The 14,882-nt window shown below is 43.7% G+C and overlaps 1 protein-coding gene across 8 annotated transcripts in view; it reads right to left on the bottom strand.

Moving 5' to 3' along the window:
• Window positions 1–14,882, bottom strand: part of PHF20L1 (PHD finger protein 20 like 1) — a 60,087-nt gene that overhangs the window by 13,000 nt on the left and 32,205 nt on the right. For 7 of the 8 annotated variants that reach the window (XM_038760233.1, XM_038760232.1, XM_038760234.1 and 4 more), the window contains 5 exons: window positions 12,163–12,415; window positions 9,892–10,080; window positions 9,415–9,621; window positions 2,677–2,733; window positions 713–820 (listed from right to left, as the gene is read on the bottom strand). In XM_038760233.1, the coding sequence (XP_038616161.1) occupies window positions 713–820; window positions 2,677–2,733; window positions 9,415–9,621; window positions 9,892–10,080; window positions 12,163–12,415 (814 nt within the window). The remainder of the gene's footprint in view (window positions 1–712; window positions 821–2,676; window positions 2,734–9,414; window positions 9,622–9,891; window positions 10,081–12,162; window positions 12,416–14,882) is intronic. The other variant, XM_038760240.1, reaches the window with a different exon arrangement.

Below are 14,882 nucleotides of genomic sequence, written 5' to 3'. Positions count from 1 at the left end.
GCATCAAAGAACACTTTAATAAGGCCCGCGGCCATCAAAAGAGACATCACAAAAGCACAGAATACTTGAGCTGGGGTGTTTTACCAAACAACTAACTGCCTTGTCTGGGGCCAAAAAATGGCCAGGAAGTAACGGGGTGAGAACCCAATTCCACGCAAGACAAGCCGCCCCTCATCCTGGCGAGGTCAATATCTGCCTAAAGACCTGTTCTGCTTTAACTGAAACCCCAATCAATCAGCGGTACTAATTGAGCGCTAAACTAAGCGCTTGGGAGAGTACCACACAACAGAATTCGCAACCTTTCCTTGTTGCCGGGAATGACCTCTCAGCAGGGAAGCCCGAGGTGAGGCCAGGCTTCCCACCCATCTCCCGTTCTGCACCACCTCTTTCCCGCTCCCCTGTCCCGACGCCTGGACTTCACCCGATCGCCCAGGGTTCTGCCATGGACAGGACCCCCTCCGTTCCCGATGAACAGGCCTTCAGAGGCTGGTCACGACAGGTCACTGGTTGGGTGCACATCTCACAAACTAGAGGCGACGCCCCAAATGATTTCCAAGCTCATACAAAGTCAGCAGTGGTTCACGTTTCCAAAAACGAAGACAAGACCGATGCTAATGAGGACGGGACCGCCTTCGAAACTCTTTTAAAGTCAACGTACAGATGGGATTCGTTCCATTCTCTGAGATCTGATTAAGACTCATTCACGACTCACCATACTGCTTCGATTTCTTTTTCTTCTTTTTCTTCTTCTTTTGCTTCGGTTTGTAGTGATCTTTGTCTTTCTTCTCCTTTTTTTCCTTGTCCTTCTCTCTTTTCTTACCTGAATGAAGACATTCGAGATTTTACCAGCCACTCTCCAATCATGTGAATAGTCCCTGCAAGTTACCCTGAAAGCACTATTCAAGTTTAAGCAGCTATTCCAGTCACTTGTCCAGGGCAGAAGAATGTGAATAACCCATTCGCTGTCTTGAGCCTAGATTTTCTGAATAGCTTAGTGAAATATGCGAAGAGATCTTCCTGAGCAGAGTCGAGAAGGCCTAACTCCTGACACCCTGAAATCTACCTGAAAAGAAAGGAGCTAAGCCTCACATATTGACAGAGTGGCTTCCACACTTCCAGTTGAAACTTCTGGTTCGGAAACTCGAGTAAAAAAAAAATTAAATGCAATTTAATCTTATCGGAAAGTCAGAGCAACATCCAAAACAAAAAGCTTGCTTTGATAAAGAGAATGGCTACCTTTCGACCTCAGAGCTTAAAACATGATAAGTGCTTAGTAGACACCATTTATCATTATTACTGTTATTACTATTTTCACTATCTTCATTATATACCCTAATGAGGGCAAAGAATAACGGGGAAAATAGTCCCCTGGAATGATTATCCTGGAAAATTTTACAGATTTTCCCTTTTAGCCACGGTGCTCAACCAAAAATGTAATTCCATAAGCAGCTCAATTTTCAACTAAGTGTTGCTTCCCTGAAAAGGAATGTGAATATTTAATTCAATTTTACAAGCATGCAGAGATTTACTTCTCATTAATTGTCCACTGGAATTGGCTACCCAGTTGTGCGTAAAAGAGGCAATAGTAAACAAAACAAGGTCATTAAACATGCCTCTTTCCTCCTCTAAGGAGACAGGAAAATATGTGCAGTCCTCAAGCCCAAATGCAGTTAGACAACAACTACATCAAAAACGACAATTAAGTCAATTATATTTACTGAGCGCTTACTCCGTGCAGAGCACTGTACTAAGCGCTTGGGAGAGTACTATACAACAGAGTTGGTAGATACTTTCAAGTTCTGGGCTTAAAATGAACCATCACTGACTAACTGAGGACATGCATTTTAATAATGGAATTCCTAGACTTGTAGTAGTCTTTCACTGGCAGTTCCAATACCTACAGGAATGAAGGACAGCTCTCAGTGTATATAAATTATATTTATCTCATTAAAGATACAGCAACTGCGAGAAATGCTGGAGAGAGCAAAGGAGTGCTCAGCTCGCTTAAAGTGACAGACAGTGCTTCACACAGCCACGGAAAACTGTGGTCACGTAAAACATACCACGGTAGCCATGGTGACAACCAGAAAATAGAAACAACCGTGATTGGCGAGGACCAACTTTTAACCGCAAAATTAGGTTTTAAGGCCCACTCATCCTTTCTCTCCCCATCAAGTGGACCCTTCCACTTTGCCTCATACATTACACTGGGCTGGATCCATAGTCTGCAAGTCTTCAGCTGCCATAAATTTAATTTTGTTTCCTTATTTACAAAAAGGTTTCATTCTTTGGCTGTTGGAAGAGCATTCTTTGACTGTTTCACAATGATAAATTGCCTAATTTATCGACGGAAGACAATTCTCCTCCTTTTCCCAATAGAGTAGGTTACTTAATAGCCCCCTAAGAAGAGGCCAAGGAAAATACTTGGAAAGATAATCCCTCCACGCTTTTAAACGTTTAGCACTGACACCTAGAAGAGCTTGGCAAGATAATCCCTCCACGTTTTTAAACGTTTAGCACTGACACCTAGAAGAGCTTGGCAGGTGAAAAACAGGGGCCAGGCTATACCTGTGTGCTTGATTTTCTCTCTTTCTCTCTCTCTCTCTCACCCCGCCCACAGCCAGACGACTCTCTAGCCTTAGCCATTTTGTCGTAAATATTATTTTCTGTTCATACCCAGTGACGAGGAGCTTTTCTCTTCCAATTTCACCTTTTTTTCCATTTTCAATATTCCTGTATGTCAGAAGAACAAAACATCACGTAAGCTTCGGTATGCAGTAATTTATGGTCGTCTTTATCTGACATGACCGCGCAAAATTACTAGCCCACGCTCGATATGGAAGTCATTAAATAAGTGGGTTTTTTTTTCCTTTTTACTTGTTCGGGATGAACCAAATCCTGGCGTTCGCCTCCTTGGAAAAGCTCACGTGTGCGTGTATGTGTGAGCACACATGTCGTACTACCTCAAATTCCCACTGCACCCACAGAGCTCATAGAAGTTTGCCAGGCGAAATTTCTCTGTTACCTCCCTGCACAATTTGTGGCTGTGAAGCTTCCAGCTGAGAGGCACATCCGGAGGACGGGGGACTAAAGACAAGGGGGTGATATCCCAAGATTCAGTGAAGGCTTACTTTAACACAAAAGCCCAGGTCAACCGCAGCTTGGGGTGACTCCCAGCTACAAGGCTAACAAGCAGGTCATCGGGCACCCCACATGAAATGGGGGTTGGGTCCCACTTTTTAAAATTAGGGTGACCAGTAGAACTCCAAATCCTAAAGTCACATTTAATCCCCGGATACCTGAACCAACCCTGGGTGGCATTTCTTCTGGCTAACCTCACCCCATATGGCAGATCCTGAAAATAGCCAAGAGCACACTGTTGCCAAGGAACGACCAAGATGGACCGATTTTACAGCCAGTGAATAACAAACTCTTTCATCTTTAACTGCACAGACAAAACAAAGATGTAAGCTTTCGATTTGAAGACACACACATTCTACCGGCATGTGAGAATGATGTTAGTGATTTTATTAGTCCCGAACATATACATCTTTCCTCCCTTGTCCTTAGTTTCTGCTCTTGACTTAACAAGGCCTGGTAATCAGACCATTTCCAGGGCTGATGATTTGCCAATTCTGACAAGTTAAGGAAAGAATGACAAGGCTTTTTCAACCGACGGGGTTTTTTACTTCTCAAAGGGCCTGCTAGAGCCGACAAGCTGGGGAATTTCCAAAGTGGTCTCTGTGCCTCGACTCTACATAACAGCAAGTCAACGGCAGAGTCAAACCAGTCAATCGGTGCTGCCGGATCTACAGTGAGAGGCAAGGTGCAAGGACAAAAGAAGGGGCACCGAGAGCCCTTTTGGCAATGACAGAGGTAGATCCGAGACCACAATGCCAGACCCGTGAACGCCCTCCAGTTCTAGCCGAAGGAGCATTGCCTCCTCTCCTCCTTGACACCCATGAAACCTCGGGCTTAACTTCGCCCTCCCCGAGGAAGGGCCAACATGACAGAGGTGGCGATGGAGCCACAGCTCAACTCCTGCCGCCCCTCTGGTCACTCGCTGGCAAAACGATAAGGTTAAAAACCTTCCTGTCAATTTAGCAGGATCGTACTCACAAGACGACCGTGACCCTTTACGTTATTACGGTTTCCTAATACCCTATGTTGAAGTTGGCAGAGTAGCAGAGGTTGGGGGAGAGTTCCCACTGCTCTTTTGGATGGGCCAGTTTCAGTTCGATCTCTTTCTCTTTATAATGCTTTAGGAGATTGAGTAATCAGCCTTGGACAAGGCCTTCAAGCAGCAGAGACCTTAGTTAAGCTTACTCTGGTCCTAATCAACAACAGATTCTTTGGGGAAGACAGGCGGGGGCTGGGGTGTGCGTGTGTATATGTGTGTTCATAACTATAAAAAAAGAATTTTAGTTTTTTCCTTTAACAGGGAAAGGAAAAAGGACATTTTTAAATAAAAATTACGGGCAATGCTTACGAAAGGTGCTGGGTCATCTGCCCTGGAAACAGATCAGATCTAGTCTGAGTTGGGTGGGTACGACAGCTCTGAGTGAGCCTGAGGTCTGGCCTGGAGGGGTACAGCATTCCAGTCACTTGCCAATCCTCATGGACTCTTGGCTATTCTGAGATGGTTGCCGAAGGAGTCCAATAATTCTAGGTGGGAGGAGGATTTTTCAACCTTGACATCCTCCTGACTGCTCTGGTTGTTCTTCAATAGCCCAGTGGCTCTCACCTCTGCCCAATCGGGAGACTCGGCCAACAAATGGAACGACACCATTCCTTACCAGCTGAGGTCATTCCAATGTGTTTGCCGAGTCTTTCCGAGCAAGCTTTGAAGACCTAGGTAAGCTGAGGGGCACTTTTCAGAAGGCTCTTCCTATCCCCTGGGAACGACCTGAGCACGCTCTGAAATCCGACCACGGCCCTAGCACCACCTCGGTCACCTCCAAGTTCCAGCCTGTGGCTTGTCAGAGCCAAGCTGAAGATTTAAGAGGGCCCTCCTTTCACACAGAACTCTCCTAAACTGATAGGAAAAGCTTTCTATAACGTGTCCCTCATCTCACCTTGGTCTTCAAAGCTTGCTGGGAAGGTTATAGCTATTCTAAACAAAAAAGCTCAGGGACGAGCAGTGGGTTGTCTAGAGCACAGCTAGAAAGTCCAATTTCGGAGACAGGGAGAGGAGAAGTTGGCAATCCGCTCAGGATTTCCAGCCTTATGTACAATCCACAACCTGACCGTCTCCTGAGCCCAGTTCAAATCCAGGCCGCTTGGCTGGGGTCAGTAAAGCGCCAAGGAGGATCACTTCTGAAACAGAAGCTCCTTGGACTTGGATCAAGGCTTCCACTCCAATTCACCCTTACACGGAATAACCAACAGTGGCCTTAGACACTCCCATGACACCCTTGAAGCCAGCCAACTGGATTGTAACTTTCTTTCTTTGGGTCACCTATCAGGAAGGAGAGCTTTAGGGCAAGCTCGGGTGAATGCCTAACTCCTGACACCCTGAAATCTACCTGAAAAGAAAGGAGCTAAGCCTCACACATTGATAGAGTGGCTTCTACACTTCCAGTTGAACGTTCTGGTTCGGAAACTCAAGTAAAAAAAATTCAAATCAATTTAATCTCACCAGAAAGTCAGAGCAAAACCCGAAACAAAAAGCTTGCTTTGATAAAGAGAATGGCTAACTTTCGACCTTAGAGCTTAAAACATGATAAGTGCTTAGTAGACACCATTTATCATTATTATTATTACTATTTTCACTATCTTCATTATATACCCTAATGAGGGCAAAGAATAATGGGGAAAACATGCATGCTAGTAGAAAATGGGGAGACTTCAGTGATTGACAAACAAAAACAGCCAACACTCAGGCCAGAGAACGCCTGAGAGCTAAGGCAGCAAGCTCACAATGTACCGCAGAATGGTCTGGAGAAGGTGGAGAGAGAATATGAATCAATGGCATTTACTGAGCTCTTACTATGTGTAGAGCACCAAACTAAGTGCTGGAGATGACAAAGCACGCTGTTCCTTTGGATACAGAATCGCTAAATCCCAAGCAAAGTGGGTTGTAATTGGAAACCGTCCCTCCTCGTCATACGGAATATGATGCGGAGCTCAAGTTATTGATCTCAAAAGTTTGCAAAGGGTCTTAGGTCAGAATCTGTGACTTGAGGAAGTCTAGCTATGCCCATCCTTGGTTTCGGGTTTCTAACGGTCCAAGTTTTGAGGCTAGGGACCACTAAATTTTGGTTCTAATTTCTTCCCCCCTTTGACCTCATTCTTCAGCTAACTTGCCCTGGAAATGCCATGCTGCCAAGTATCAGAAAAATGGAGATTTCTCTGGGGAAAAGCACTTGCCCCTTTGAACAGTTCTACTCACTGAAATGCATCATCACAGAGATTCTCAGGGAACCGACTGATTTATAAACAGCAGCCGGTATACAATAAGGGTGTCATTTGAAGTGGAGTGTTCTCTCGGAAGAAAGAAAACTAATGATGCCAGTGAATGACTGAGTTGCCTGCAAATCAGACACGTCTCTCGTGGCCTGCTTGGAAATTTCCAAAAGGGGTCAATTTCTGGAATGCAAGCAATTTAAATAATTTAAGAGCAAAGTGGTCTTCCTCATCCCATTTCTGACAGCAATTGCCACCCTTCTTTTCTAAATGGTATTTAAGTGCTTACTATGTGCCAGGCACTAAGCGCTGGGGCAGATACAAGCTAAAGAAGTTGGACACAGGCCATGTCCCGCATGGGACTTACAGTCTTAATCCCCATTATACAGATGAGATAACTGAGGCACAGAAAAGTCAAATGACTTGCCCAACATCACACAGCTGACAAGTGGCAGAGCTGGAATTAGAACCCAGTTCCTTCTGATTCCCAGGCTTCTGCTCTATCTAGTAAGCCACACTTTTCTCGCTGCTTCACACTTGGATAGATTCCACATTGAAAAGGGACTGGAGACCAGACGCCTGCCATTTAAATGTGAAACTGTGATCTAATTAACATATTCCAACCCATTAGCACAATCTGACCCCTTCTTCCCCCCCTCACACTGTCTCAGCCTCTTATTCAAGATGAGAACGTCTGCCCATTTTCTCTCCCTTCTCAGAGTCAAGCCTCCAGCACAGGGAGAGAGGGCGGCACCCTGAAAGCAGTGCATCCCTAAGATGCTCTGGGACCAGAAGAAAGTCACTAAAGAGCAGGATTCTTCTTTAACGTATGGCTTTCAGAGGGCTTTAAAAGGTGGGGTTACAAAGCCGCGTGACACCACTATGGGTCAAAATGGCCAGTTTCAGGGGGTGGTGCCAAGTTAAGGGAATAAAGAAAAGAAAAAAATAAAGAAAAATCACTCTTTTGAAAATGGGACAATATTGGAGCAGTTATAGTTTGTGTCCTGGAACTATGGAACCAATAATTAACACAGAATTTCTAAATGCGGAGATATCTGTCAGGTGTTTTCTGCCAGGACGTTTTACTTCAAAAGTGGCAAACAACTGGTCAAAATGAAGACCAGGAGTATCTTTGCGGAGGCTACGACAAAACAGCTCATCCATTTTACAGAACAGATTGAGGGTGGTTTCCCCAAATTCACAAATGGACTGATGTATATTCACTGTGGCCGCTTATGAGGAAAAAAAACATCTGCTCCTCTTTCTGAAATGATTTGGAATCCTGCCAGAGTGAGTTCCGTTTTGCAACTCAGCTAGACGGTTAACAGAGCAAGTCCAAGGTTTCCCAGTAAATCCTGCCCTCCCATTGTCTGCCGCCTGTTAACTAGGACACTCTTTATTTCATTTGTTCAGTTTGGGATGACTTCAGTGAGTCACCTGGGAGAGTTACACCGTTTGAAAATCATTTTTATCTGTTACCCTGGGATCACTACAGTTCCCAATCCCCAGCCAAAGAGCCGAACTTAATTTTTCACCATAATTTTATATACTAAAACAGAAGACTTGGTAATAACAGATCATTTACATGTTGCTAGTTTTCAAATACACACTAAATTTCAAGGCACCCTAAACCCTTCCTTTAAGCTTCCATATATCTATATAGTTATACAGTCATTCAGATAATCAACGACTATGCATAAAAATTTTCAAATTATACCCTCAATTTCCAAAAGTTTAAATTTATTAGATGTATTTAAACTTCATCAAACCCTCAGGATTTCTTCATCCGACATATGTGGAAAAATGTGCTGTGTGTGCAAATACACATTCTTGCTTGACTAAAAATTAACTTGGCTTTATTCTCATTTCTGTGCACCTATATGCAAACGTCCACAATTTCAGTTGAGCAAACTCCTTTAAAGTGGAGGGATGCACACTTATTAATTTTCCTCATGAAAAGCATTTATCAAAGAGACATTTTCTAGTCTTCAACAGTAACTCCACATTCTCTTTATGCTTTTAAGCCCAATTAAAAAAGAAGAATGCACGAAGTGCCTTTCAAGAGAATGATTTTCAAAATTCTTCTTCCCTTCCTTACATCATAACGAGAGTTAGGAGGGCTCCTTGGGGAACCCAATGGGAAGGCTGAGGTTTTCCTTTCCTCAATCACATCCGCGCAGATTTTTTAGCAGAAGCTATATTCCCAAAATATCTGCTTGAATTTTACTGAGGTTGCCTTCTTTAAGACCACCAATTACTTCCCCACAGCCAAATGATATTTTCCTGCTAGAACCAAGAGAGGCCATAAACAGCAGACCGGCCCTGTAATAAACTCTTCAAGCAGGACAGGGACATGTTTAAGCAGGTATATGAGAACTGCTCTCTTGAGATGAGTCAGAGAGACCCATCTTCCCCGAATCTAAGTATATCAATCAATTGTTTGTATTTATTGAGCGGTCTGTGCAGAGCACTGTATTAAGCCCTTGGGAGAGTACTATATTCCAGAGTTGGTAGATGTGTTTATGCATTAATCCTCTGTTTTTTTTGAGAGACTTTGTCACCGACTCGGTTCAAAGGGCATTGACAATTCTTTTGGAAAGAATTAAGGTAGTCGCTGAAAAGGCAAAGTAAATATGTACTTAGCTCATAACCCTGCATGCTAGAGAATACAGCCACAATACCAGGGAGAGCTAAACAGGCTACACATGTTAAAAACGGTGCTGCATTTTTCCATTTACATATATTACTTTAAATAGAAAGAATACTTTGGAGCATACTGAAACAAAAGGGTTTCTGGAAATCGAAAATCAAAGAAACACAGAAAACTCTGAAGGACCCAGAGACCAGGCCCTCTCTGTGGGACTGGTGGGCAGGGTGAGGAACAGGCTCCCCATCTATTGTGGAGAAAGCGCACCTTCAAATTTCTCAACCCACCCAAACTGATAAAAATAATTCTACATGCCCTGGAGTAGCTTTATGCCTAACTGTTTGTAAACTGAATCTATTTACCTGACGCTGTTGGAGCTATTCTTCCGTCAGTTACTGCTTTGGAAGAATGATATGCAATCATCTGAATCTCTTCCTTTTCTTTACTGGGGCATTCATTATGGAAAGAGGATTCTGTGGTTAATGATCCTGCAACATCCGAACTACGGCTTAAGTCAAGAGGGAGACAGAGTCCGAGCTTCTCAAATGATATGTGAGTAACACCGGGTACTACATAAAAGAAAGAATGTAATAGCATATTAATAGAGATAAACTAATGCATTAAATGATCAACTTGGATTAAAAGGGTTACACAAGTGGATGGGTTAGTCTATAACATGTGATTAGGAAAAGTAGGAAGTCAGTTTTCAAATCAATCAATGGCATTTAGTGAGCACTTACTGTGTGCAGAACATTATACTACAGGCTCCCTCTTCCCCCCCTCCGCCCCATTTTTTTTTTCTTTTCTGGTTTGTTCCAAATTAAATCGAAATACATTACCCTCTGGGATGGATGGTGCTTGTTGACTTTGAGCACTGATGGGAAACACTTTTCCATCAGTGATCGGAGAGGGAGTAGGCACTTTTTCTACTGGGTCATCAGCCAACGGCAGAGTAGCTAAACGCTGTGATCTTCTCCTCCGCTCGCTATGTTTGGAAGGTCTAGGGGGATTCACTGGCTGAGATGGACCTAGAAAGAGATCTTTCAATGTTCACGAAGCATAGATAGGCCAGGATCATCTTATAGTTTCAAAGCTAAAGGGGGGGGACATACTCTAATTATCTGTTCACATCCTCCCCTCTTCAGGTGCTGAACCCCACAGGGAACAACTAAGGGCAGAACAGAGGCTTTCTGCAGTGGAATGGTTCATGGGGGGGAAATTTCTCGACCTCAACTGGTCAATATTCACGGTTGGAGTGGAATACAGCCAATTCATTGTCATGAACGCGTGCTACGTGGGAGGGATTAGCACAGTTAAGACCGTAGCAGGAATTAACTAGGTGCATCAATTCTCAACAATGAGAGAAATGAATCCCTTGGGAGCCGGGCAACCTGAACGATCTACTATTTCAGAAGTTCTGACTCGTAAAAACACCTGAGACAGGGACCATCAGAACATCACATGTTGTGTTGGAGTGGTGCTTTGTTCTGCTCTGATATTTAAAGGAAAGACACCTAAAATAACTGCCCCTTCCCGTTTACTCCAAAATGTACATAAGCCCCAGCCCTGTCAAGTGAAAGCAAAGAAACTGTTCCAGAAAACTGAAGTCCCTTAGAGATGCTTCTGGATGTTTTGGGTCTGATTCATCATAAAAACATAAAGCCACACACATGCACCACACACACACACCCATACCTCTACCTCGCTTGCATGTGCATTTTATGGCATGACTATGAAAGTTCATCTAACTTCCCTTCATGATTTACAGTTTGGGTGTTTCGGGGTTTTTTTGTCATTGTGGCCAAGATCTCAGCAACGTGTAGGCCGGTTTGCCTGTTTAGAAATCACTTACTGATGTGGTACATTCACACCGAGGATAGAGGGAGAAGGCAAGACCTTTCCAATAGGAGGAAGGCAATTAGAAGCTTAAGTTCGATTAGAATCGGGAAAAAGAAAGAAAAGAGCTGGTTTACAAGAACTTAAAATGCAAATAAAATCAAGCTCTGCTATCCAGCTACATCTCCAAGACCTGAACGTCTCCACAGAAAAATATTTACCACTGTCATGTGATACTGCAATAGTTACTGATGGCATTTTAGGGGAACTGTCACCCCACATACACACACACACACACACACATAATATATACTATACTATGAGGCTCTCACTTTCATTTTTCTTACCTCTCCAAAAGTTGGAAAAGAAAATTAAAAATTTTATTTTTTAAGGAAAGGGGACAACTGAATGGCAGAGAAGGCTAAGGCCAATTTGATGAGGAGTTTTTAGAGCCAAGGTATTACCAATGCTTCGAAATGCAATCTATCCAGGAGGTTACTCCAGTACTCCCATACAGTCCGGCACTTTGGGCTAGTAATCTAAAGGAACACGATCTCCTCAGTTCAGTAGCTCAGAAAAGATTCTCTAACCTTTTCCCTTAAAAACGAAAACCCACAGGTCTTAAAACTTGGGGGAAACCTCCAAAGTTGGTTGGGGGTGGAGGGGTCAGAGGGTTCAGCCCTCTTGCCAGAGAAAGAGGTTGCTTGACTATAGCCTTCCAACCAAGTGTTGTTCACTCTTGGATGGGCTGTTCTAGTCTCTTTCCCCCATCAGATAAACTGAGACTCATCCCAGAACTACGATAAAGAGGGGGAAAAATTCACAGAGGGAAGGGGAGGGTATAGGAAGTATAACCATTGAGCCAGGGAACGCTCAGAGGTGAAAAGCTAAAAAAAGATCCACCACCCATCAGCAGGGGCCTTCTTTTTGACTTACTGTTGTGGAGGGCGTTTGTGAATGTGGGTGTTTTTTTAATGAATCAGGCCTTTGAGTGTGTGCCCCCATTCCTCTCAGAGCTGAAGGAGCACCGCCAATGACAAAATGCACGCCTTCTCCACCACTGGAAGGGTGTGCACCCCATAATCCACCCTCAAATCTTCAGTGATTTGCTTCTGAAAATGAGCCTGAGCCTTCCCTCTCTCACCCACTTACTTCAATTTTTTTTTCCAGAAAGCACGGTAAAAAAGCAATAGTAACACTAGCATCCAAAGTAGTTCCCTTCTGATTTCTAACAGGATCATAAAGTAACTTGTTTTTAAAAAGTCTGTGCTCACTAGTTTTATTTAGCATTGAAGATGGAAGCTGAGGAACCAACGGCAAATCCTCGACTTGCATTAACTCTGGGGACAGTGGCGATTTAGGGGGTTTTAGACACCCAGAAGAATCTCCAGATTCAAGTCTGCATTTCTTGCTGCGAGCCTTCCCTGAAGACAAAGTTGAGGGCAACAGTGCAGGTTTCTGGGTGTTGGCAGAACTGTTAATATCAGCTTCACTTTTTTTCTGACTCTGAGGTTTAGGTGAAATCGCCTGAATAAATAATAAAAAATTGATACTTTTATTTCAGTTTCTTCACTGTGGTTCTTGTATTCTACTTTGATTGTTAAACAACATTAGTATCCAAAAAAAAAGAGAAAAAAAACACATTAAGCAACATACAACATCTCTCCAGTACAAATGAAAATCAAATCAAAGCCACAAACTACTTAAAAGAAAAGCTGAACAGGTCATCTTTAAAGGGACCCTGTCAATTCTTTTTCTGCACTTTACACTAAGAAATATTTTCTTTTTGTCTCTTTTACCAATTCCCTCTAGACACTTCCAAGCAATGTTGTACTTACCATTTTTTATGTTTTAAAAACATTAAATCACCTTGACTTCTGGGCCATGGCAACCAACCAGTGCCCTCGGCAAAGATAAACAAAATACCCAAGGAACACTGCCGGTATAAAATGGGCATTTCAATATGCAGTCAAACTTATGCTTGGTAGAAAAGGCCTAATGCTCTTTCACTTATTTGGAGTCTTCCATTTTTTTTTCAATCGGAAACTTTCCTCAGATAATCGCTGCAATTTTAATTTACGTTATATGGAGTCTGAGGAGGCTGACAGGTTCCCTTTAAGGAAAAATCATAACAACGAAATGATACTCAAATGAATCGACTCGACACATGATCTTTAACCCGCCGCTGAAAACCTGAGCCGCCAGCAGTTCGGGGTTAAAAGACTAATTAGGAAGTAACAAAAACGAGGTGATAAGGTGAACGGGAGAAAACACACACACACACACAAAAAGGAAATATGATCCGAAAACAGAACAGGTCACGTTTTCTGGAATAAACAATTTTCCCCTCCCGTCCTCTTTGTAGCCGAACATCTTAAGCCTAGTTTACTGTTTGGGTTTTTCAGAAACGGTCACACCTTGTTCATTCTGGCTGAAGAATGTGCTCTATGGCAAGGCCTCCGCTTAAACGGTGGGCAACCCAAGACACCCGTTTTGGATTGGGGCGGAACCCAGACGCTCGGGGCAAACCATCGCTTCTTTAAAAGCAGGACGGCACTGCCCGTGCTCGGATTGGGATGCCCAGAGCGGTGCTCTCCGTCCACTTTAAACCGCAGTGGGGCTTTACAACTGGGAAGACTCTGGCTTTGGGAGGCGCAGGAGTTTTTACTACCGCCGTTGGAGGGGTGAGGCCTCTTGGAAGACTACCGAGGGTCCCTTCTCTACGGGAACACGGCTGTCTCGGGGGGCCGTGGGACCAGATATGCCGACCGGCGGGCCCTGTGTGCACGCAGCTGACCCCTCGGAAGGCCCTTCTCGGTGGCCCGCTGGACATTTCGCCTACTGGCTCCCGTGCGTGCAGTCCCGCTGCGACTGGGGTCATATTAAGCGTGTGTCTTAGCCGGCTGAACGAGCACTCCACAAACCCCGATGGGTCCCTATGCTGACCATCAGAGGTATTACCGGAAAATTAATTGGAGTCGTAACTTGTAAATAAACAATTTTATTGTTCATCTTCACATATGTGAGAGACATTGTTACTACAGCATCCATTACTCTCCAGTTACAAAGTTCAACAAGATTTTAAAACCTTAAATATTTGGATAAGGTGCTTAAACCTTTGAACAAGGACAAATTAACAGCTTAAAAAACTTTCTGAATTGATTTTCGTCTAATGCGGAGCTTGTTCGAAAGTAATTAACGTGGTAGAGCCTCGATACCATTTCATCAACTGCTGGATCTCAGTGAAGAGTCTGGGGTTTAGGACTCGGAACCCTTAACTTTTTTTTTTTTCCCATTATAAATATAGAGAAAATAGAACTGGCCCGCACTTTCTGGCTGTTCGGGGCACGTGCGTGCGCGCGTCTGGGTAACTAGAAATCACACCGTTGAAAAGTCTCAGCTTTACCTCACCAATCAAGACGACAGCCAAGGCTGGGAGCGTCTCGCTGAGCCGAGCCTATCCCCCATCCCAACACAAAGTTATTATTTCTCAATCATATTAAGTGATTGAGGACTTGGGCGTTGTCATCAGTATTGTCACTGGCGTGACCACCGTAGACTCGGCTGGAAAAACGCTTTGCGTTTAAGTCCGTTTAAGGCCAAAGAAGGGGAGAAAAACAGGATGGCTTTTTCCAGATGCTTTTTAAAATACTCGTCTAACACAAAATGTTTTCTATAATTTGTTGGGCCTTTCTGCTTCAAAACCGACAAGACCCCTCCCCCCCCCCTCCATTTTTGGTAAACAATAAAAATAGAAACAGCCAAGTTACACAGCTTTAAAAGCTGTTTTTTTTCCCCTCCTAGCTCTTCATCAAAACCATCACCACACTCTACACTCGCATTATATGCAGCCTAGATAATCGGGGGGAAAAAAAAAATCACATTCAAGTTCCCGGGGTTCTGCATAATAAAGGATTGACATCTTAATGACTCCTCCAGAAATATTATGTCAACCGCGTCCCTGATTCATTGCATACTGAGAATACTATACGCA

Source organism: Tachyglossus aculeatus, chromosome 18, assembly GCF_015852505.1.
Source record: "Tachyglossus aculeatus isolate mTacAcu1 chromosome 18, mTacAcu1.pri, whole genome shotgun sequence".
Taxonomy (NCBI): Eukaryota; Metazoa; Chordata; class Mammalia; order Monotremata; family Tachyglossidae; genus Tachyglossus; species Tachyglossus aculeatus.
The sequence above is the reverse complement of the archived record's forward strand: the minus strand, read 5'-3'. Positions and strand labels throughout refer to the sequence as shown.